The following is a 25611-nucleotide window of genomic DNA, read 5'->3' on the forward strand; positions in this document are numbered from 1 at the left end:
ATTTACAATTATATTATTTACTTACACAAAAAGATACTTATTCTAAATCTGTATCAGAGTTGGAGGTTTCAAGAAATCCTTCATAAATGCAGTGTTCTTTATAGGAAATGCTCCCTAATGTATGTCACAACAAATGAGGGTAAAACTACTCTGGTTTACCCCAAGAGGCTATCCAAGTTGATAAAATGTCGATAGGCCATAAATCTTGATAGCATGTCTACCACAGATTTGTTACTGCATTGTATTACGTGTGAGTGGAATTGGAAATCTTTACACATAAAATGGCATGTTTTGTTTAGATTTTAATACATGTGAATACAGAAGTTTGTATTTTTCTTACTTGTAATTTAAGTCCTTTGGGGCTCTTCCTCTCTACATACATAACTGTAAGCTGTATCATACAGTGTCAAAATATTGGTGTAGAGAACTGCACTTAAAATGTGTACATCTGTTATCTGACACAAAACTAAGACACCCTTTGAATGTACACCAAGCACACCATTCAAGGAAAATTCCTCTCATATTAAAATTAACTGCTGGTGAAGAAGCATTATTCTGAGAAACCAATTTTTCCTCTCTAACACCTGGTTCAAACTGATACATGTTACCCAGCAGGGAGGTAAAAAAAAAAAAATATATATATATATATATGGTAGTTCCCAGGGATTGAAAAGATTCTTTAATCTTTATGAAATATCTCCCTACTGAAGAAATCTACATCTTAATGATTTTCAGAATTCATCATATACATGAAAATGACAAATGTGAACCCTTTAACACATTTTCAAGTTCACTTCCTTTAATTAAATAATAAGTTGTCGTCTATTTAGTATTGGAGTGCTGTGGTCACTCATTCTATGTTAGTTAAAAAGTAATAAATCAACGCAAGATGTTTAACTTCTTGACTTACAAATGTAATAAAACCATGAATCTCGCTGTTCTATTCATACTACACTCCCTGTTGTAAGTCAGAGAGAGAGAGAGAGAATTATGTGTAAATACATATATGAGCGTTATAGACGTTTTGCTACGAAAGGGCGGGGGCATATAAACTTTCCATGTTCTTTCCATTCTCTACCCACAAGTGTCGCTGCTCGTTAACATCTCTGACAATGCCGAAATTACAAGATTGTAAAACTCATTGTAAACCTATATAAACATTTCACTGAGCTCAATCAATTTATGGTGCAGAATTTTAAGATGAAGTTGTTATACCGTATGTAAACAAGTCCTAAAATTCTGATTTTAATTTTTTTAAAAAGCGTATTTGCCCAATTTTAAGTGATATCTATATGTAAGCTACAGTGCATTTATTCTAATTCGGTTTTAAATTCCGTTCAGTTTTCCGTTCCGCGTTTCAGCAACACTCGCCGTACATTCAGAGGACACAGACAGCCCACGGTGTACCCTAATCAATAACAAGGACCATAACGTAGTATTGATCGATCACCTTTGAATAAACCACAGGTAAACGCATCTCACATGAAAGGACAGCAGAATGAAAATACTCAAATGAAAAATTGCTATGTGGATACAAAACAAAATGTTGAATGGACCAGTGAGGTTCAATGGAAAATCATGTTCCGTCACCATCAACGATCATTCTCACCCGGACCGTGTAAAGGAGAATAAAGACGATATTTTTGTTCGTGTGACGTACAAAAATAAATATTATATATCGGGCATTTGTTTCAAAATTATATTTATTTTTGAGAATATGTTCTGGAAAACCTACAAAGCTTTAAAATTAGTCGACAAGGCATGAGAGGATGTCTGGGTAACGCAGAGGTAGCGCTCTCGCTTCTCACCGCTGAGACCCGAGTTCGATCCCCGTGACCGGTGTTATAGAGCCAGATTTCCCCTCATAGTGAGACTCACCCCCGGAAGTCTGGCTCTAAAGTGAACCTTCCCCCCAGCAGAATTGCTCTAGAATAAACCTTACCCCCAGGGGGAAGACACACTCAAGAGCCATAACACCCTCTTGAAGTTTCGCTCTTGAGGGACACCCCCCGCTTTCATCCCCTCCTGCGCAAACTATGAAATAAATTTTAGTTTATCGGACAGGGAATTACCTACCTACCTCTCTACCTACCTACCTACATATTTACCTACCTACCTACATACCTGAAGTTGTACAAGTTTAAAAGCATAACCGATATTTGTACGCAGATGAGAAGAAACATAAATTCGAAATTTCCTCATTTCGTGTTTCAAACTTCTAAAACTAATCAAGGCATAGGTATTGTGTGGGTCAAAGTTCAAGGTCTATGGGTAAAACAAAATGACATATCAATTCCAATGTGTTTTATTCACCGTTTTCTTCTCTTGAGTTTAGAGAACGACTTAAGGAGGTATGCTACACCAGAGAAATTTGATATGGATGAAAAGTGGAGGATATGTACAACAATATTTTGTAATTGTAAACGTTCAAATTTACTTTATTTAGGCAAAAAATGCAGTTTTAGTAGAAACCAATCCGAGAAAAATTGAAAACCGATGCTGGACTCGAATACACGATCTACAGTTCATCAGTCGACGTGCTTTTTTCTCTCTTTTATTGCAGTCGACGTGCTAATGTACAGAGCTACTCAGCTAGGTGAGGATTCTTTAAATGATTAGACAAATATTGCTGATATTTATATTTTCATTCATTTTTAAAAGGAAGTCAGCCACTATGACGATGTAGAGTACCTCCTTAAGCACAATCATTTAATGCCCTGGCTCTAGAGTGAGAATTCCCCGGGGGTTCTCCTGCTCTAGAGTGAACCTTCCCCAGGCTCACTCTAGAGCCAGGCTTCCGGGGAAAGGCTCACTCTAGAGCCAGGCTTCCAGGGGGAAGTCTCATTATGGGGGAAGGCTCACTCTACAACACCGGAAATGGTTGTTTGTGAGAGGCTATGGCGGTCGCCCGCTCGGACACGTGGGGTTCCTCCGGTTTTCTCCCACATAAAAGACCCCCTAGCGCAATAATCCGTGCATCAAAGGACCCCGTTGAAAACAAGCTTTCGAGTTTTCATGGGTTATCCTTGGTATTTATGTTTGTATGTATATATATGAGACATGATCAAAAAATGTCTGCATTTTTGTCTTTTTACTGGAAAATGTAACAAATATACATTTGAGTTAAAATATTTTCATCCCAGCAATGTTCATTATCATATTATTAAGAATTTTAATTCCAAATTATTTCCCTGGCGCGTCTTAAAAATATGGTATGTAGTCTGATGCAACAGTAACAGATGAGTCTTGTCACAATGTTAGAAATTTTTTCAACGATTAACATACCCGAGAGAAAAATATTCAGCGTAGATATATCAACAAAATTTTCATCTCGAATGTGATTATTCTTTTACACTTATATTTTAGTTAATTTTGTGTATAGTTCATATTATATAAAGGCTGTGACATGTCCTACTGGTTCATGTCACTCCTGTTACCAGAATAAAAATATGAAAATAACAGTTGTTCCCCTTTTCCTGGAACTCTTCCCATGTCGTACAATGTTACATCATTTCCTGTTGTTTCAGGTTTGTAAGCGCCATGTTTTTGAAGTGAAGAGGAAAAGGTTATAAAGGTATGTTAGTTTGGCCGATAGGTAATATATGATATACATGTGTCCTATCTGTTACCTCCATTATAAAGAAGAACTCTTTTAATTTTTTAATCTGAGTGAACAAATATATGAACTGAGTTACACAAAAATGATTTTAAATCGTTTGATGTCATAGGAAGAGTCTATTTTATTATATTAGGGTTGTTTATATTGAATATGTCCTTTATGTTACTGTCACTCATGTTACCATTAAAATTGTAACAGTAGGGACGTTGATGGAAACAGTTGGGAAAATTTAAACTTATGTATGATGAAATATGTTTTAAAATAAATGAATGAATTATATATTTATAGGCACTGAAAAATGAAAATGCATGTGATTTTCAAAAAAATAGTTGTTTGTGTTTGAAATATTTCCAATAGTATACACATTTATGGTAACAGTAGGGAAAATTGAAACTTATTTATGATGAAAAAAGTTTTTAAATAAAATGAATGAATTATATCTTTACAGGCAATAAAAAAAATATTTCATTCGTAGAAATACATGACTAATTTTTTTCAAATAGCGGTTAGTGTTTGAGATATTACCAATGATATATGCATATTTGGTAACAGTAGGGACAAAATGTGTAACATAAGGGGACATTGAACAAATGTATTCCCTCAAAGTTGGTATTTATGCACATTTCAGAATTTCAAAATATTCTTTTATGAACATTTCAATGTTATTCAACATAGAAAACCCAATTCAATGTATATGGATTTCACTTGTTAAATAATTAGTTTGGGTAAGAGGGTGGACATAGATGATATCATATTCACAGAAATGATATTGTTCCTTCTTTCTCTTTCATGGTGGGAGAGGGCAACTAACACCCTACCCCCAAAATTTCAGTTTCCGATTTAGGGGTCTTCGATCATTCCGAACCCGAAGTTTATTCACTAAGTGTAATGTGTTATTCATAAAAATTGGAGGGGCGGATCTTCGTAACTAGAGAGAGTAACATCACCATATCTTCACAGTGGTGGGAGAGGACCACTATTACTCTACCCCCAAAATTTCAGTCCCTGGGGTAGGGGTCTTTGATGATTCTGAGCCCAATGTTTATTCACTAAGTATAATTTTTTATGCATAAAAATTGGAGGGGCGGATCTCCGTAACTAGAGAGAGTAGCATGCAAGGTGAAGATAATGAACAGTGATCAATCTCATAATTCCTATAAGCAATACAAAATAGATAGTTGGGCAAACACGGACCCCTGGACACACCAAAGGTGGGATCAGGTGCCTAGGAGTAAGCATCCCCTGTGCACACTGCTTCAACTTGGTTGAAAAGCCTTTCAGAGAGCATAGATATTTCATCTACTATGAGTACTTCGGTTTTGCAAATACAATCAGAAATGTCTTTCCGGTAATTCCCAATTCTTGATCTTATGTTGGCCAGTTCATGTCTGCATTAAAAGAATTAAGCACATATTAACTAATTTATCTTTATACATAATTATGTAAGAAGAAATTGAGACCGAGTGGACAAATAAAAATAAATGATTTTCAAAATATGCCTGGTTCTATACCATATAGGTTTGAACCAGGTACCTTTTTTAATGATAAACCTCATTTGTATCATGAACGAATGCAATTCAAATAGTAGTATGACACGTGCTAGAGTAAATCCGAAACTAGTTTACCGTACATCACGCAGTGAAGATTCAACCCAATCCACAACCCTTCTCCACTTGCATGCATCTTACATCCACGTGTATGTAATTCTGATACTGTTGATGAGATCCTGAGGTAAAGTTATTGGAACAATCTGATTAAAATCCGATCTTTGATCTACTCCTTTGATCTAATGCGTAGCGATATAATATTACCAGTACTACCACAAAACATTAAAGTCTAGCTGGTTTCTATTCGAAATACTTTCTGTAATTTATTGGGGCAGGGGGGGGGGGTAGTCCACCACAATTTTTGTAACTATATTAGAACAGAAAAAGACACTTCAGAATTGTTTCTCCGATGTGGTGCCCCTTCCCCCTCATCTACACCACAAGGGTTTGCCCCCGTTTAAGAAATGTTGTAAACGAAACTAATTTCAAAATATAATATTGTTTATTTTATTTTTTAACGGAAGCACCTGTGTCTACAAGCCCTCGTAGTCGGTGCATACACCCCACCCCGAGTATTGAAATTCTTAAATACTAGCTAGGATGGCAAAGGTCAGTAGGGCCGAACCACCCCCACCCCCCTCTTGACAGATCATTTTGCTTAAAAAGGTAAAAATACATATTTTGAGGGTGGACCCCCAACACCCTTTTAAAACCAAAATTAATGGTTAAATCCCTAAAAAATTCCTGGATCCGCCCTTGAAGGGTTTATTTCCTACGTCACTTGTGATTGCACAACAAACAAAAACGTTATCACTTACCTCCTATCGTCTATCCCCGCCCAGCTATGAATTGTTCTGGCATTGGTCCCCTCGGGGAGATTTGTGCATGCAATGCCCGTGGTACAAACACAACTGACGTTATTACCTTTCTCCAAGAAATGTCTATATATCTCTCCTATCAAAAAGGTTTTCCTGTTCCCGCCTAGCCACCAATAAAAATATTGTGTCCAGTGATTGCTAAATTGAAAGTAATTTTCTGAGATTTCTGCCATTGTCAAATTGACTTCTTTTAAAAGTAATGAAAGCTCTGGTGAGAACTCTAAAACATCCGGGAAAATTTTGACCAATGACAGTCCATTTAACAACTAGTCATTGAATCGAACAAAATGGCCGTGACAGTTGTGAAAGCAGACGTATTTAAAAACTTTAGTCGATCGGGACTAATTGAGACTTTCAATTACGAACTGAGATAAGATATTCATCTTAAAACAGTCATAGGATGATGTCAATGTTATGCATGACACACTCTATTTACTCTTGTAAGTCACCGGGCCCAGCTAAATCTCGACCTCGCGAAACCCGCCGGATTTTTAAATTGATTTCTGCATATCTTTGGAAGCATATGGAATTTAGGGATGCAATTTGGCAGATATGTGGAAAAGTTATATACAAATAGATAATACAAGAAAGTATTATTATAAACATTTTATTTCTTTAAACGGTAAAGTGAGGTACCCTGTTAAAAGAGTTCTATACCTTTACTTTTATATAGTAATTAGACCCCAAGCGATATAAGTGCCTGTGGTTAATATCTATTTCCAATAATCCCGTAGGGATCGGGGTTAGAATAGGAACAAAGATAGCGGCTAGGTAGAACATTTACTGGATCCAGCAATGTGGTTTTGTTTGTAAGGATTTTTATGAAGTTTAGGAATCCAGTATAGGTACGGTGACTCATATTCATCTGATACATTGACTAGGATATTGAATGTGTTTAAAACTGAAGCATATTTTTTGAAGTATTTCATCTTATGAAAGGGCAGTTGGAGTACGAATGCCATAAGTGGAAATAATGCCAAGTTCGTTTGAAATAGAGTTGTGATAATGAGCCTTACAAAGACGATGTACATGTATATGCTTTTCAATATATTCTGCCTCACACGAATCATTTGAATAAATCATATCTTCATTTTAATTCAAGTCATCATCTTTCCTGTGAAAGGTGAAAATAACGAACATATAAGCTATACAAAATAGAGAGTTGGGGGAAACACGGACCCTCGGATATACCAGGTGGGATCAGGTGCCTAGGTCACACCCGCCGTAAACCCTATATCTTGATCATGCAAACGGAGTTATCCATAGTCAAAATCAGTGTGCCAAGAACGGCCTAACAATCAGTATGAAACACGTCAGACAGCATTTGACCCAATGATAGCTTGTAATGGCAAACTAAATTTTATAACGACCATAGAATTACTTTAAAAAGTGACATGGACACGATTTAAGTTGAAAATTTTCAAATTTTATTTTTTGATATTTAATGTTTAGAATGCTTAACTACGGCATTACTAATGATCAGCAAAAATTTGAATGTCAGTAGTCGAGGTACATGGGAGATACAATGGTCACAAGTCCTTGTTATGTAAACAAGGCTCGTGCCATGAGTTAAATAAACTAGTAAAGGTTTCGTTTAAAGTAGACTTTTTCAAATCATAAGAGGGGGGTCTCCATGGCCGCGTGGTTAGAGCATCGCGCTCAAAATCACACGGCCTCTCACCTCTGTCGGCGCGGATTCGAATCCCGCTCGCGCCAGTAAGTGAGAAAGTTTTCCAGTTTACTTTCGGAAGGTCGGTGGTCTCTTTCCAGGTACATTGTATCTGGGTTCTCTCTTCCACCAATAAGAAACTGGGCGCCGCCAGATAACTGACAAACTGTTGAGTGTGGCAGAAAACATTAACCAATTACACCCTAAGTGAATTCTTAACACAATTTACTATTTTGTAGTGTTTGGCACATCTCATTTTGTTTTAAACACGCTATTTTCTATTTTAACGTCTAATGAAAGAATTGCGAGTGCTGTATCTCACTTATAACTCAAAAACTAATATTCAAATTTTGGTTGACCATTAGAAAGACTTTCATTAACCATTGTAAACAATAAAAATGGAAAAATAAAATTTGAAAATTTTCAACTCAAACCTTTAAACGGGACAGTCAATGTAAGAACCACCAATGAGCAAATTTACGTTCCAAATGGAATATATCATAATATATATGTCTGTGATTTATTTCATCAGTGGCCATGGACGAAGAAAAGAGTTCATGGAAGGAAAAGAATGACAGTGTGGTGCTCACCGTTTCGGAAGATAAACACAAGCGCGTTTTCTGGTCTGGAAAAGTGGACTTTGTTCTTGCGTGTATTGGGAACGCGGTTGGACTAGGGAACATTTGGAGATTTCCTTATCTGTGCTATAAAAATGGAGGAGGTAAATCACGAACTTTCTCTACAGTAAATAATACAGAACTAGAAAACCCGGATCTCAATTTTATCTGTTTAGCTTCAATATGAAGTTCAAGATAAATATCAGCGATCAATCTCATAAATCTTATTAAAGCTGGTATGGATTCCGAAAGACGTACCAGATAATCAAGATATAGGGTCCACATTTTTCTTCTCACGTAGAAATTTATGAATAAATTTTGTTTCATAAGAATATAAAAACAGGTCAGCTAACAAGGGAGCACAAGTTGTGCCCATTGGAATTCCAACAGATGTTGACATACTGTTTATGTCTCCTTCAAAGAAGAGGGGCATGTTGTTTTGCACTGGGTTCACTTAGTCAAGGGTCAAAATGGACATAATCATAGATTGTCTCCCATATACATGTATTTAGTGTCATATGCTTGATTGACACCAAACTTGGTACACTGGTACATCCTAAGGAGTAAATATTGATTTTGAGATCACATAATCAAGGGACAATCCACTCTGGATATAGCGAGATATCGTCCGCTCAATATCTTGAATTGTTTTGACATTACTATTGATTAAATGATACGTGTGTATGACCCTTTCGCACCATGGAGGATATACATGTTTCTGAAACATATTTTGTTATTAATTGAGAGATTTTTGAAATTAATTTTAGTTCTTTTAAAATATAGTTTTCATTTGAATTGACACAGGTTATTAATTTGAATATAGATTTACACGACATCTAAAAACAAAATGGTCGGACATTTCCATGAGGAGTCGGGGAATCAGCAGGCATATAACAGGCGCATAACATATACACTGTTTATATACGGACCCAATTCTATATAAAACTATGAGGTCAAATTTAAGATACACATGGGAATTCAAAACCATATTTTACCAAGAGCAACATTTTGTACACAAGATATATCTTCCCCATTACTGGATGCATCAATATACTCAATCAATTTCTTTGATTTTCACCTGTAGGAGCATTTCTGATACCTTATTTCATCATGACTGTCTGCGGAGGGCTACCCATCATGTTGCTTGAGATTGGCCTAGGTCAATATATGTCCAGAGGAGGTCTGAAGTGCTGGGTCATCTGTCCATTGTTTCAAGGTGTGCTAGCCAACATATTACTTGCAAGTATACTTGTATGAATAAACAAATTATCAATTTATCATTTTGTTCAAATTAATTGTATTTTATTTAAAGTGGCATTAGCTTAATATTCTTAATTGTTCAAACACCACTTTACTATGATTTACGGATGTTTACAAATAATGTGATTATGATGTAACATATGAAGTATTTCAATCGAAGATAATCTATTGCAAGGTAGACCTAAAAAAACAACTTCCATAAGTGCCTAGGTCATGGATATTGCAGTATAGACTATAGGTAAACAATGGAGGAAATTCGAACCACGAGTAAATATTTCTCTCTGATCTATGGTGTCTCTTTTTACATTTTTGTGATTTTTCAGGAAGCTTACATGTAACGACATGTGTCATTGCCACAAAACATTAATTCATCCGTGTTTTAAACAAGAGGTACTGTGAGCAATGCTCACTAAGAATACCCCCCGCTAACCCCAATCTCCCAAAGGGTGTTGGTAATAGGTATAAACTACCTCTTTTCTGAGTGTAAAAACAAATGGCATGACAAACCGAACCATATTGCTACTTCAATGTCCAGTGCGCATGACCTTTGAACCCCAAAATCGAGAGGGAACATCTTCATCCCATGGGTAGTCCATATGTTTGGTATGGTGACTAGGTGGAAAGGATAACGCTTTAGAGCCCGGAAACCATATTGCTACTTCAATGTCCAGTGAGCTTCACCTTTGACCCTTTGACCCCAAAATCCATAGAGAACATCTTCATCCCATGGGTAGTCCATATGGTTGATATGGTGACTGTATGTGGAAAGGATAACGCTTTAGAGCCCGAAAACCATATTGCTACTTCGATGTCCAGTGCGCTTGACCTTTGGACCCCAAAATCGATAGGGAACATCTTCATCCCATGAGTAGTCCATATGTTTGATATGGTGACTGTAGGTAAAAAGAATAACGCTCTAGAGCTCGGAAACCATATTGTTACTTCAATGTCCAGTGCGCTTGACCTTTGGACCCCAAAATCGATAGGGAACATCTTCATCTCATGGGTAGTCCATATGTATGATATGGTGACTGTAGGTGGAAAAGATAACGCTTTGGAGCCCGGAAACCATATTGCTACTTCAATGTCCAGTGAGCTTCACCTTTGACCCCAAAATCGATAGGGAACATCTTCATCCCATGGCTAGTCCATATGTATGATATGGTGACTGTAGGTGGAAAGGATGACGCTTTAGAGCCCGGAAACCATATTGCTACTTCGATGTCCAGTGTGCTTGACCTTTGACCTTTTGACCCCAAAATCGATAGGGAACATCTTCATCCCATGGGTAGTCCATATATATGATATGGTGATGGTAGGTGGAAAGGATAATGCTTTATAGCCCGGAAACCATTGCGTCTACAGACGGACGGACGGACGGACAACCCGATTCCAGTATCCCCCCCCCCACACACACACAACTTGTTGCGGGGGGTATAAAAATGTCTTATCCCACTGGGGTATACTGGAATCGGGTTGTCCGTCCGTCTGTAGACGCAATGGTTTCCGGGCTCTATAAAAGCGTTATCCTTTCCACCTGCAGTCACCATATCATACATATGGACTACCCATGTGACGATCTAAGATGTTCCCTAACGATTTTGGGGTTAAAAGGTCAAAGATCAAGCGCACTGGACGTCGAAGTAGCGATATGGTTTCCGTGCTCTAAAGCGTTATCCTTTCTACCTACAGTCACCATATACATATGGACTACCCATGGGACGAAGATGTTCCCTATCGATTCTTTGGGTCAAAAATCAAGCAGACTGGATATCGAAGTAGCAATATGGCTTCTGTGCTCTAAAGCATTATCCTTTCCACCTACAGTCACCATATCATCCATATGGACTACCCATGGGACAAAGATGTTCCCTATTGATTTTGGGGTAAAAAATTAAGCCCACTGGACATCGAAGTAGCAATATGGTTTCCGGGCTCTAAAGCGTTATCCTTTCCACCTACAGTCACCTTATCATACATTTGGACTACCCAAGGGACGAAGTTGTTCCTAATCAATTTTGGGGTTCAAAGGTCAAGCGCATTCCTAGCGAAGAGACTATTCAAGGTTTATATCTCTCAACTGATTTGAAACGCAAGAGCTTGTTCTGCGTATGGTCAGTTTTTAATTCGAGGCAAGCTACTGACAAACAAACTGATAGTACAGGGGTTTCAACAGTCTCGTTTAAAGTCAGCATTTTGCAATTTCTATGGTCGCAGTGAAGCAATTAAAGCTCGCAAAAAAGCAGAAACCAACGTCCTTAAGGTATTACATGTATAATGAAAGGATTATGAACAATTTTGAAGGATTGAGATCAACATAAAAGTTTATTGTTAAATAATGATGAAAGTGAAGCAGATGAAATTCACACGAGTGGTAAATGATTAGAAGCTGACCTTTTCGCACTTAAGACTTTTTGCAAGAGTTTTCTGCCCTTTGTAAACATAAGAAAAATCTAATTTTCTAAAAATATGTGTGGTCAATGATTAATTTTATTTCATAAATTCATAAAAAAAAAAGTATATGTAACTTTCTACCAAAAGATAGTATGAAAATATAATTTGTTTTTAAAATATTGTAATAAAACATGCGTTTTCCATATACTTCAATGTTAAATTCTAGGTGAAATATATCAAGCAGAAAACAAAATTTTGAAAATTCCTATGGTGGATTATTTTTATTTGATGAACCCTTCAAAATGATACCATGATTACAAAAATTCCACCATCTATTTATTAGATAAGAAATATGGGAAAGGCATGGTTTTTTTTTTGTTTTGTTTTTTTTTACAATATTTTAAAAAGAAGCTATATTTTCATACAAATCTCTTGGTAGAAAGTTACAAACACTTTCTCTTAGTGAAAATATGAAATAAAATTAATCATTGAACACACACATTTTTAGAAAATTAGATTTTTCTTTATTTTTGCAAAGGGCAGACAACTCTTCATAAAAGTCTTAAGTGCAAAATGGTCAGCTTCTAATCATTTACCAGTCATGTGAATTTCATCTGCTTCACTTTCATCATTATTTAAGGTGACTCCATACTCGCAGTTTTATCTGATACAAGTTTGAAAAGTGTATTTATTTCCATTCATTAGAGTTAAAACTAACAAATTATCAAATAAAATACATAGGTCATCACACTTTTTAAGATGAGAGACGTACAGAAACAGAATCATATATCACCGTCAGAAAATTGCTATTTTCCTTAAACAACGTTATCAAATTTTCATAAAAACTGGTTATGACGATATAGTAACATTCATAACAATTTCATGAAACTATATCTTCACAAAAATATATGAAATGTCTGTAAAAATAAAGGAAATCTATCGCATAATAGACTTGATAAAGAAATCAATAGAAACAGAGTTATTGCCCTTGGATTCAATATTTTGACATGTTTCATTGATTATTCCTCGATAACTTAGACTTTTAAAATAGTTTATTTCTAACAAGATTTTTTACAATAAGTATCGGAAAATACTCCAACAAAATTTATGTTCGTATCATGCATAAATCTAAATAAATAATTGATTTTGCAAATTCTGATGACATCACAGGAGGGTGGAATTACTTTAACAATAAACATTTATGTTGATTTAAATCCTTTAAAATTGTTCATTATCATTTCATTATACATGAAGTAGTTAGTTCTTTATCAAAATTGTAAATTTCATGATCCTAGGGGGTAAGGGTTTGGTTTCAAGGTGGTATTAATAGATTGATTGTATATTGTTTTAGGTCCCTCACGAGAATATTTCACTCACATGGAGACGTTACCACGGCCGGTGAAGGGCTGCAAAATTTAGGCCTATGCTCGGCGCTTATGGCCATTGATAAGGGAGGGATCTTTATCGTGCCACACCAGCTGTGGTGGTGTCAATATTATTATACTGATTTGAAGAACTTCTTTAAGTTTGCTGATACCGTATAAAATCTAAATGCATATTTAGGAATAGCAGAAAAAGATGTACAAAAAGTGATGAATTTCACAAACCAGGGTTTTGATTCTAGGATGGGTCCCGATTAGTCATATCGTTCAATGATAATACATATATTATATTATGTAAAGCCTTTCATCAGTGTATGCAATTTTGAGGGCAATGAAGTTTTAAGAACGCATCTTGTTTCATACTGTTGTTGAATATTAGAATTTAGCTGAGATATTCAGAGCAGCATTTTTTTCTCTCTAGATTTCATAGCCCTTGGGAGTAGTGATACTTTAACTCAGATGACCGATAAGGCCTGGGGGCCTCTTGTTTCCATGTTATTTTGCCTCGTTTATCCGGAATTCCGCGGTCCGTATTTTGATGGGCGATTTTTTGTTTCTACAAAATGCAGTTTCCCCATTACGTTATGGTCATTTATACTGACGGTAATGTTTAAATGGTCTTTCAACTCTCCTAATCTTTCATGAAGTGGATGTTAATTGTAATAATAACACTGGATTGGTTGTCTATTGTTAAATCATAATTACTAAACCAATAACTCGCTGCAAAGTAAATAATAAGGTTTAATAGATATATGAGTTAATAAGTAACAAGCCTAGCTTATTTCCGGTTGAAATCCACCTATTCTTTTTCGATGTAATTTCCCTCTAGTATGATGCACTTAGACCAAGGGTGTTCAAGTGCCATCAGCCCAGAACTGAACAAGAGGTACTGTGAGCAATGCTCACTAAGAATACCCCCCGCTTACCCCAATCTCCCAAAGGGTGTTGTTAATAGGTATAAATTTCCTCTTTCCTGAGTGTAAAAATATGGTATGCCTTTGTAGAAGAAAATGGAATATATAGTCCGAACACAAATCCATGGTATAAACCTATAATTTTGACCTTGAGATCAAAGGTCAAGGCCATAAAGAGGTCATGAATGTACATGACACATAGTCTCATGGTGATACACCCAAGGTCATAAAGAGGTCATGAATGTACATGACACAGTCTCATGGTGATACACCCATGTCTTATGGTATGACTATGTCAAAACCTTATAATCAGTTTTGACCTTGATGTCAAAGTTCAAGGTCATATAGAGGTCATGAAGGTACCCGACACATAGTTTCATGGTGATACACTCATGTGTCAAATATGGTATGCCTATGTCAAAGAACAAAGAAGTTATGGCCCGGACACGAATCCATTCTAAAAAAAAAACTTTTAATATTGACCTTAGGGTCAAGGTCATATGGAGGTCATGAGGGTACTCGACACATTGTCTCATGGTGATCCACCTTTGTGCCAAATATGGTATGCCTATGTCAAAGAAGAAAGAAGTTATGACCCGGACACGAATCTGCACAGACAGATTCATATATACCCCCCCCCCCCCGAACTTCGTTAGGGGGGTATAAAAAAGTCAGGGTCCTTTCCATTGACCCACTTCTCAACTGCCGTCACGACTTCTTCGTCAGACCGGAAATGACGTCTACGGATATCCCTTTTCAAGTTTGAGAATAGTAAGATTTCGTTAGGAGCTACGTAAGGAGAATAGGCAGGATGTGGTATTAATTCATATCCGTTTCGCTCTACAGCATCCATTGCAACTGTGGACTCTCGCATTGTCCTGTTGCAGCAAAACACCTTTAAAGAGTTTACCTTGACGTTTTTCACGAATGGCGATTCTCAGCTGGTCTAGCAAGTTTGCATAGTACACTCCAGTTATTGTACTTCTCTTGGGTAAAAAGTCCAACATATTAACGCCTTTTGTGTCCCAAAATACTGTGTCCATAACATTGACAGCAGATGGTTGCGTCTTTAACTTTGGCCTCGGGGACCCAGGCCCTACCCTATGAGGACTCTGAGCTTTATTCTCTGGCTCATAATAATGAGCCCAAGTCTCATCTACAGTAACCAGACGCAAAAGACCCTTTCTTCCACCTGAATTCGCTTATCAGAGTATACCAAGTCCCAAACTTTCTTACACATTTCTTCGTCGGTGGCATCAGACCTGGCTTCATCTTCTAAAGACATTCTACCGCGTTTGAATTCCCCTACCCAGAATCTAACCTGAGCATAAGATGGAGCAGAAGACCCATAAACATCAGCTAACTCGCCATGTATGTCCTTGCTTGTTTTACCTTTTAAATACAAGTACCGAATAATAGCACGGTACTCAACTTTAGATGAAAAGCATGCCTTTGCATCAATAGCCATGTTTGACATTCAATATATCATTAAAGAATGACTCGATACGTGTGCAATTTTGTACCCAAGCATAAAACATATATTGAAACAAGGCATGAAATTTTTTCCCGCCTCGGTCAATCGGAAATGGGATAGGCTGGTATCAATATTGACTCACCCCTCGTATATATATAATATATGATTATTATACACTTTCACCATTCACAAGCGCTTTCTGGATAATTTACATCCATCTGCAGATGTACGTAAAATTACCTTAGCAACGTTTGATATAACGTCATGGGTTTTACAAGTCTTTGCGCATACTTCCCATAGTCCTCTGCGTCAGTAGTAAAACGTTGGGGATGATTTAAATTCCGAAAGTTATTAGAATTCTCTAAGACATTGAATATCTGATGAAGCTGTATTAGATCATATAAGTTATTATATCCAGGTTTTCAAGAAAAATAAGGGCCCGCTTGAAAGCCTGTAAGTTTGAATAATTCTGTAGGTTATTGGATTTGGCAGTTAATACAATGTTGGATTTTCAACAGGTATTGGGATATCAACACTCGTGATCACCTTCTTAGGCAGTATTTGTTATATAGTGATTCTGGCTTGGGGACTCTACTACCTCTACATGAGTATGCGTTCAATCTTACCGTGGAGTGTCTGTACCAATGAGTGGAACACTGACAGGTAAATCTCTGTAACAATGAATACAACACTGACAGGTAAATCTCTGTAACAATGAATACAACACTGACAGGTAACAGGTAAATCTCTGTAACAATGAATACAACACTGACAGGTAAATCTCTGTAACAATGAATACAACACTGACAGGTAAATCTCTGTAACAATGAATACAACACTGACAGGTAAATCTCTGTAACAATGAATACAACACTGACAGGTAAATCTCTGTAAAAATGAATACAACACAGACAGGTAAGTCTCTGTAACAATGAATACAACACTGACAGGTAACAGGTAAATCTCTGTAACAATGAATACAACACTGACAGGTAAGTCTCTGTAACAATGAATACACCACTGACAGGTAAATCTCTGTAAAAATGAATACAACACAGACAGGTAAATCTCTGTAACAATGAATACAACACTGACAGGTAACAGGTAAATCTCTGTAACAATGAATACAACACTGACAGGTAAATCTCTGTAACAATGAATACACCACTGACAGGTAAATCTCTGTAACAATGAATACAACACTGACAGGTACATCTCTGTAATAATAAATACAACACTGACAGTTAAATATCTGTAACAATGAATACAACATTGACAGGTAAATCTCCGTAACAATGAATACAACACTGACAGGTAAATCTCTGTAACAATGAATACAACATTGACAGTTAAAGCTCTGTAACAATGAATACAACACTGACAGATAAATCTCTGTAACAATGAATACAACACTGACAGTTAAATCTCTGTAACAATGAATAGAACACTGTAGATGCTTGTAAATGAGTTGACACTTCTTTGCAAATGTACAACAATTTATTGCTTCACAAACCTCATCTTCCCAAGGGTGGAAAACTAAAAGCACAAATACACAAAGATATAGCACAAATACAATATAATAATTGAACACACAAATACTCGCTCACATGAAATTGTATCTAAACGTTTCAAGCAAATTGTTACACTATAGGTCCGCCATATTTTTAAGTTAAGATAAACAGTTTTGAAAATGCACAAAATAAACAAATTGCACAATCTAGACTTATGTAGCACAGATCAATAACTATCTAAACATCATAAAATAAAGGTTAAGACTAAATGTACTCACTCTTTAGGAGGCACAAACACCAAATTCAACATAAAAAAGGCACATGTCGTGCTCAGGAAACAACAAAGGTACAATAAAATATAAAGCAATCCGGGATATATTTCCGAGCCACTACAAACACTATGATCAATTTTTGAACCGAGACTGGTATTGGCAAATACGTTGATATTACAGGACTTTAAGCTCTTGTATTAAAGTAAAAATTTCACTTTCTGGGTCGTTATAATGATCTTATTTGCAAATACAAAATTTCGTTAGGTTGAAAAAACGTTAGGTTGTCTGGCGTGTTTCAAAATGACAAAGAACATCCTATCAATTGACCTTTACAAAAAAAATCAAGGTACGCTACACACTGTCTTGTCATTGTATTCCCACATACTAAAGGTCTATGTCAAACGACAAAAAAGTTATGGCCCGGACAACCTAAGTATGAGAAGCAGAAGAAAAAAGAATTCACACTAAAACAATATGTCTCCCTTCTGCGAAGGGGAGACATAATTACATTGCAAAGGACAATTTTGTGCATGTTGATTGTCAACATATCTGTCACTCGGTACAAAAGCAATTGGCGGATTTAGAGGGGTGTGCCACCCAATATCTCCTTGGATTGAACATTTTAAACAAAAATCATCTTTTGCCCGTTTGGGCCTTTCAACCCCCTTGGGTGGAAAAGGTACAGATTTGGGTTAACAAACCACAACGTTTGAATTTTATGGATTTGCCCCTGATATCCATGTGTATTTGAATTTAACTTTGATGTGAATTTCTCATACACGTGAAAGCTTTAAAATTACTAGAATTATAAGTTGCTTGCTTTGCTGCTTTTGATAGGCGTATGCTGTACTGCTTTGCTTTGATTGAGAGTTTGTTGTAGATGTGCGTCATCCAGGGAGGAGTTATATGCACGGCTCTGTTTGGGCAACAGCAGCTTTAATTCCTCTATAAACATTGGGGAACTAATGAATAATGTAACCCACAAGGAAGCCCTTCTCTACATTGGCAACCAGAATTTTTCCACTACAAACTGTTCCGTAAACAACCTTAATCCGGTGGATCCTGCTGTCGAATTTTGGGAGTAAGTTGCTCATTTAATTGTTTATGTACCCAACATTTTCTGTCAACCCCGATGTCGACACGAAATGCAAGCTTTTAAATAAATTAATCATTGCAGTAGGACATCATCGAAAGTAAAGACATGGACATGAAAGATACATTTTACAAGTTATATTATTCTCTCGCAATCCATAACGAGAGTGGATATAGTAATGGAACAGGTCGTGTGTGGATTAGTATGTTTGAGTGTGTAAGGCTGAGTTTGTAGACACTTTACATACCACATTTTATGCTAGATTGATTTCATACTTTACATGTTGCTTTGTTATCGATCAAGAAAGAACCTTCTTGGTTTTGGGGTCAAAGTTCAAGGTCACTACCGGACATTATAGAAAAGGCTTGTACACACTAATTGCGAAGGGATATACCCCGCCTTACGAAGCTCTCATTTTCTTCTGTTTGCTACAAGTAAAGGTGAAAATAACGAACATTGATGAATCTCCTATAAGGAGTACAAGTTGTATTGATTTTGACTACGGATTAATCTTTCTACCTGATCAGATATAGGGTTCACGGCGGGTGTGATCGGCCGACAGGTGATGCTTACTCCTTCTAGGCACTTGATCCCACCTCTGGTGTGTCCAGGGATCCGTGTTTGCCCAACTATCTAGTTTGTATTGCTTATAGAACTTATGAGATTGATCACTTTTCGTTATCTTCACCTTTCATTTCAAAGGAAAATCTAGAGGATTACAGATGACCGGGAATTAGCATTCAAAGCAGTGATTAGCTCAATATTTACTAACGCCGGGGGCAAAAAAGGGATTTAGTACCGTAACCGCAATTTCCAGGGAATTAGCCACATCCAATTTCATATAGTGAAAAATCAGCAAAGGTATAAGACCGGCGAATATGGAAGTATACAACATTCGTGATATACATATGGTAGTCAATACATTTGACGTCACAATGTAATGGGCGGATGCTAGCTAAGCGCGAATTGAAAAGATCTAATCTTATCGGCGCCTACGGATGGGAACATTTTTTAGCACGGACTCTCTTGAAAACATTGGATTTAAAGTCCAATTTCTAAGTTGATTTTCAATCCACTTAGTTTTACTCTAATTGTATAAATGATTGATTGATTGTATATTGCTTAACGTCTCGCTCGAGAATTTTTCACTCATATGGAGACGTCACCAAGACCGGTGAAGGGCTTCAAATTTAGGCCTATGCTCATTGCTTACAGCCATTGAGCAGTAAGGGTTCTTTAGCGTGTCACACCTAGTGTGACACGGGTCATCCGTTTTTAAGGTCATCTCCGAGGACCCGTGACATTCACACCTTATGCCGAGCGTTTGGCGATGGAACTGTCACTACCTGTTTTAACGACTTAGGTCTGTCGCGGCTGAGATTCGAACCCAGGCTTTCCGCATGCGGGGCAAACGTTCTAACCTCTCTGCCACCGCATAAATGAATTATTTGGTAAAACGTATTCGAAACGAAAGTTTGAGGTCTATAAAAGATTAATACCAAGCGGAACATAATTATTAGACAGTTCAATTTCGACAATTCATCTAGGTCACAGTACAATGAGCGGGTAATAGGCCCACGAAAACTGCAGTTCCTGATTTCAATCAACATGTAGCTGTCACTTCAGGCGCTAAAATATTTATGTAAAATCAACTTTTTAAAATTCGATTCAACCACGCATGTAACTCGTATACTCATTAAAGCATATCTATACGATTAATACTTCAAGAAAACAGTGAATGTGTATGTGGAACTCGATTTACGAAGAAAGCTGTCCTCATTTCTCATGCATATTTACGCATATTTTATTACTATCGTTATGAACAAGACTGCATTGAATTATGTGTGTATATTGTATATTTGATACACATTAAAATCCACAAAATTGAATTTCAACGCAAGCATTTTAATTTAAATATTCTCAGTCTGTGCTGAATAATGTTCCCACCCGTTAGCTGCAGAAATGTAGCTCTGAAAAAATATTTTGACAGAACAGAGGGCTACAGATCCACCCCTTATAAAAAAAAAAAAACCCTTCGATTTGCGGCGCACAAAAAGCTGCGCACGGTTGAGGTCTGATATCGTTGTATTCTTTTGTTGCTGTCTCATAAATCTATTATTAAAAAATTCTTAACATATTTTCCTACTATACTTGTGTCCAAACATACCTTCAAATATTCATTAAAGTCCCATACGACCCGAAAACTCACGGCTTCAAATGATTTCGTTTGATGACGATTCTTATATCAAAAGACACCTGGTTATAAAATACCCACAAGTAGAATGTATATCTTTTTATAAGAAACCAGGTTATCCAGATTTCTAATGGTATAGAAGATGGGGGTGGAATTGTACCTCACCTGGCCATATGTCTGTTAGTGATGTGGGTAGTCGTCTATTTCTGTGTTTGGAGAGGTGTAAAATGGAGTGGGAAGGTAAGTGAATGAATTTCATTGTTCTCACCGTTATAATACCTCCTTACTTAACATAGTATTCTAAGAATAATATTCGAATATTTTCTAACAATTGTTAACAAGACACTAAAATATGTCAAGGTGAGGTTTATGAACTTAAATCCGTTATCATTTAGTAACTTTCACTGCCGACATTTTAAGTTCCAATGGAGAATTTTTCTCACGAGTAGAAACGTCACAAGCTTGATGTGGAATGACCGGTGCATAACATGTAACAGTGAGCGTTCTTAATCCTACCAACGTCTACCGCGAGACGGAACCTCCGTTCATGTCATATCCAAAAAGATCCGCTATTTTCATTTCTTATGCCGGGAATTTGGCGAAGAAACAGTTACTGACTTTGCTAAATGTCTTAGGATTGGTGTGGCGCTGGAAATAGAACCCGGGTGTCTCGGTTCCGATTTGAGGACATAACCGCAAGGCTAAGGTGACCGAAACACGATGAATCTATGCCATTCCGTGGACAGAATGTTTATTGAAAGGCGACTCAATTGCAGAACTCTGCCATTTAGCTACCTATCAGTTGACGGAATGACAGTTTCGTGATATACGATTAGTCTTTGTATGAAAAAGCCTTAGTATACTGCACACTAAAGGAAAGGTTGTTGGTTGTATATTGTTTTACTTGTTTTTTTACTTATATGGAGTTACCATTACCGGTTAAGGGCTGCAAAATTTAGAACAGGGAGGGATCTTTATCGTACCACACCTGCTGTGACACGGGACCTCGGTTTTGGCGGTCTCATCAGAAGGACCGCCCCATTTTGTCGCCTCTTACATGTACGACAAGCAAGTGGTACTGAGAACTTATTCTAACCGGGATTCCCACGGGATCTGATGGAACGGAAATACCGAAACGAATGCTTGTAGTCAATACATACTGTACATGTAGTTCAAAAAAGTTGACTCCACTCTAAATCAAAACTTGGTAAATTTTGACACTACTGTTTCATCTGGGAACGGTCTGTATGAACCTAAACAATTTTAAACATGAATTTTTCACGAAAAACTGCATCATATGAGAACAATCATGGCTGATGTCATCTTTTGTGTTTTCGCAACTATGTCAATCAAATACATGTGAAATACGAATTTAACAAGTATTTGTATGACTAATTACGACTTCTATGTATGCAGGTTGTTTACTTCACGGCCACCTTTCCTTACGTAATTCTGCTGATATTACTGGTGCGTGGAGTTACCCTTCCAGGAGCCGCAAAAGGAATAGAATATTTTCTTAAACCAGACTTCACACGTCTGAAAGATGGACAGGTTTGTTTATTAGTTTACAATAAAATGAGTAATACGAGTTTTAAAAATGCGCTTGAAGGTGTATTTCGTGTTATGTGAGCTGCGCAAGTTTGGCCGGATAGAAGGTTAAAAAAAGAAGTGGGTTATTGTGAAGGAATCCATAACCTCTCTTTAGTGTCGTTGTATGAATTGTCTGCACGTTGAAAATATAACGGTGATATTTGAGAGTCTACAAGAACACAGTGGCGAATCACGTGAATTTGGCATGCCCAATTACCCGGGAAAATGACGACGAAAGTCAACATAAGGAAAATTCAAACGAATACGTAACACCTTTATCATAAACGAATTGTCACATAACTTACATCAACATTTAAAGGATTTTCTCAGGAACAAATTCATACGAAAATGGTAGTTCTACGTGCGGTAGAAGCAGGGGACATTGACACAGTTTTCTTGCAGTTGGAAAATTTTTGACTAAAAAACTAAGGATATGATAGGCTAATGTAACTAGTTGTGTACAGAAATGCTTTGTTTTCAGATTGAAGAGGGTAAGGGTACATTTTGGGGTAAAGTATAACGTCCCTCTCGAGAACATTTCACTTATATGGAGATGTCACCACTGCCGATGAAAGGCTGCAAAATTTAGGCCTATGCTCGGCGCTTATGACCATTGAGCAGGGAGTGGGATCTTTATCGTAACACACTTGCTGTGACACGAGATCTCGGTTTTTTCGGTCTAATCCGATGGACCTCCCCCATTTAGTCACCTCTTACGACAAGCAAGGGGGTACTGAGGATCTATTCTAACCCGAATCCCCACGGGAAGAAATTGACAAATATGATAGAGTCCTATGGTCTTCAAAAGTTAGAAGAGATTGACGGGGCCTACAAACTAGTGTCAAGGGACTCCAGTGACCCTGGCCTCTGATAATGAACATAACTTTAAAACTTGGACTACTAGCTACATGGTATATTCAGAAATGATATAACTTATACTATAGTCCCGTAGGGATCCGGGTTAGAATAGGTCCTCAGTAACCCCCCCCCCCCCCCCCTTGCGTGTCGTGAGAGGCGACTAAATGGGGCAGTCCAAGACAAACAGAAAACCTACATTAAAACAATACTTATTTTGCAGGTATGGATGGATGGCGGCTCGCAGGTTTTCTTTTCTGCAGCTGTTGCCATAGGAGCCATGATAACTCTTGGAAGTTACAACATGTTCAACACGGATTTTTATAAGTAGGTAGAATCACGCTTTTCGTTATTCTAAAGGAGCATTAGCTATGAAAATGATGGCAACCATTTTTTCTCAAAATCTCCCAATGATATAGGAATATATATATTAATGACTAATAAAAGCATTTATTTTGTACAAAACGTAATAAAAATATACTTTTAGCGTAAAGAAATATATTTAAGGAAGAATTAATGTCTCGCAAGAAAATTGTTGTATAATCACCACCATTACACATTCACATGTCTACTTTGAGGTTAAAAAGTGTTTGAAAAATTAAGTACTGGTGTTATTTCTGAAATATATTATATACAATGTAGAGAATTTTTCATTGAATTAATTTTTTTTATGACAAAATGACAGCTAATGCCCCTTTAATTGTCCATTCTGTAGTTAACAAAGTGATAAATGTTGTATATCAAATATTGTTAAACATATCAAGTCAACACTTCTGAGCATATCGGTTTTCAGATTAAGCATATTTTGGACATCTAAGATGTGTTGAAATGCATGTTATTCAAACATTAACGATATATTCATATCACGCTTGCACAGCCTCAACATCTATACATGGACAAATTTCTTTCAAGATTGACTTTGACCAAAGTATTTTCCACATAATAGTATTCGCCACAACCGTAGGTGTTAACTTTCTGAGAAGAAAAGATTTATTCTGTAGGTGTACACTTGTCGTGGCGGCTGTGAACAGCGGAACAAGTATCCTTGGTGGCTTTGTCGTGTTCTCTGTTCTGGGGTTCATGGCGCATCAACAGAATGTCGACATAGATCAAGTCGCTGAATCAGGTTTGACAGCGTTAGCATTACTTATTAATTTTTCAAAATTCCTTAAATTAGTCGAATTGCTAGATATAAACATACAATACGATGTATTATGAAAGGCTACATCGCAATCAATCCTTGGGTGTATTGCACATCAGGTGAACGTGGAAACATAACAGGGATGATTTCAGCTTCTCGATCGTCAACTTCTCATATTTACATGTATGTTGCAATACTCCAGCATTACCTGCACGTTGTGTTCATGTCTCTCAACTGATTCGATATGCAAGAGCTTGTTCTGCGTATGAACAATTTTTAAATCGAGGCAGGCTACTGACAAACAGGTTGATGGTGCAGGGTCTAAAGTCAGCATTTCGCAAATACTATGGTCGTTATCACAATCTAGTTTGCCAAAACAACCTATCATTGGGTCAAGTGCTGTCCGACTTGTTTCATACAGATTGTTAGACCGTTCTTGGCACACTGATTTTGACTACCGATTACTCCTTTTACCTGACCAAGATATAGGGCTCACGGCGGGTGTGACCGGTCGACAGGGGATGCATACTCCTCCTAGAAACCTGATCCCACCTCTGGTATATCCAGGGGTCCGTGTTTGACCAACTCTCTAAATGAGATTGATCACTGTTTGTTATCTTCAACAACATTCATGTACAATGTCGGTTAACACTTATATTTTGGAAATACGTACATAAAGAATAATTTATTGAAATTCATAGCTTGTGCTGTATCATCTACATGAAAGGTGAAGATAACGAACAGTGATCAATCTCATAACTCCTATAAGCAATACAAAATAGATAGTTGGGCAAACATGGACCTCTGGACACACCAGAGGTGGGATCAGGTGCCTAGGAGAAGTAAGTATCCCCTGTCGACCGGTCACACCTGCAATGAGCCCTATATCCAGATCAGGTAAATATGTAAGTACTCGCTGCAATATTAAGACTTTTTTCTTATTAAAGGGACATAGACATGATTTGAACTGAAAGTTTTCAAATTCTATTTTCACATTTTAACAAAGCTTACTTAAGGTATTTCTTGTGGTTAGCAAAAATTTGAATGTCAGTTGTTAATGTAAACAAGGCTCGTGCCATGTTTTTGTTTAATTACATATAGAATGCGAAATAGAAATGAAATGTGATAAACACTAGAAACCGTTTAATTGTGTTCAGAATTACCTTGTAATTTGACACACACAAAAAAAGAAGTTTTAGGC

General features: G+C 37.0%; 1 protein-coding gene across 5 annotated transcripts in view; it reads left to right on the plus strand.

Moving 5' to 3' along the window:
• The window catches only part of LOC125662347 (sodium- and chloride-dependent taurine transporter-like), a 53129-nt gene that overhangs the window by 15641 nt on the left and 11877 nt on the right, over positions 1-25611 (plus strand). The window contains exons 1-10 of one of the 5 annotated variants that reach the window (XM_056152923.1): positions 2447-2596; positions 3528-3574; positions 8246-8434; positions 9415-9546; positions 16273-16417; positions 18418-18618; positions 20932-21064; positions 22241-22375; positions 23493-23596; positions 24271-24395. In XM_056152923.1, the coding sequence (XP_056008898.1) occupies positions 8251-8434; positions 9415-9546; positions 16273-16417; positions 18418-18618; positions 20932-21064; positions 22241-22375; positions 23493-23596; positions 24271-24395 (1159 nt within the window). In that variant the 5' untranslated portion in view covers positions 2447-2596; positions 3528-3574; positions 8246-8250. Of the gene's footprint in view, positions 1-2446; positions 2597-3527; positions 3575-8245; positions 8435-9414; positions 9547-16272; positions 16418-18417; positions 18619-20931; positions 21065-22240; positions 22376-23492; positions 23597-24270; positions 24406-25611 lie in introns of those variants that run through there. The other 4 variants (XM_056152925.1, XM_048894536.2, XM_056152924.1 and 1 more) reach the window with 4 other exon arrangements.

The sequence above is a fragment of the Ostrea edulis genome, chromosome 1 (genome assembly GCF_947568905.1).
Source record: "Ostrea edulis chromosome 1, xbOstEdul1.1, whole genome shotgun sequence".
Lineage (NCBI taxonomy): Eukaryota > Metazoa > Mollusca > Bivalvia > Ostreida > Ostreidae > Ostrea > Ostrea edulis.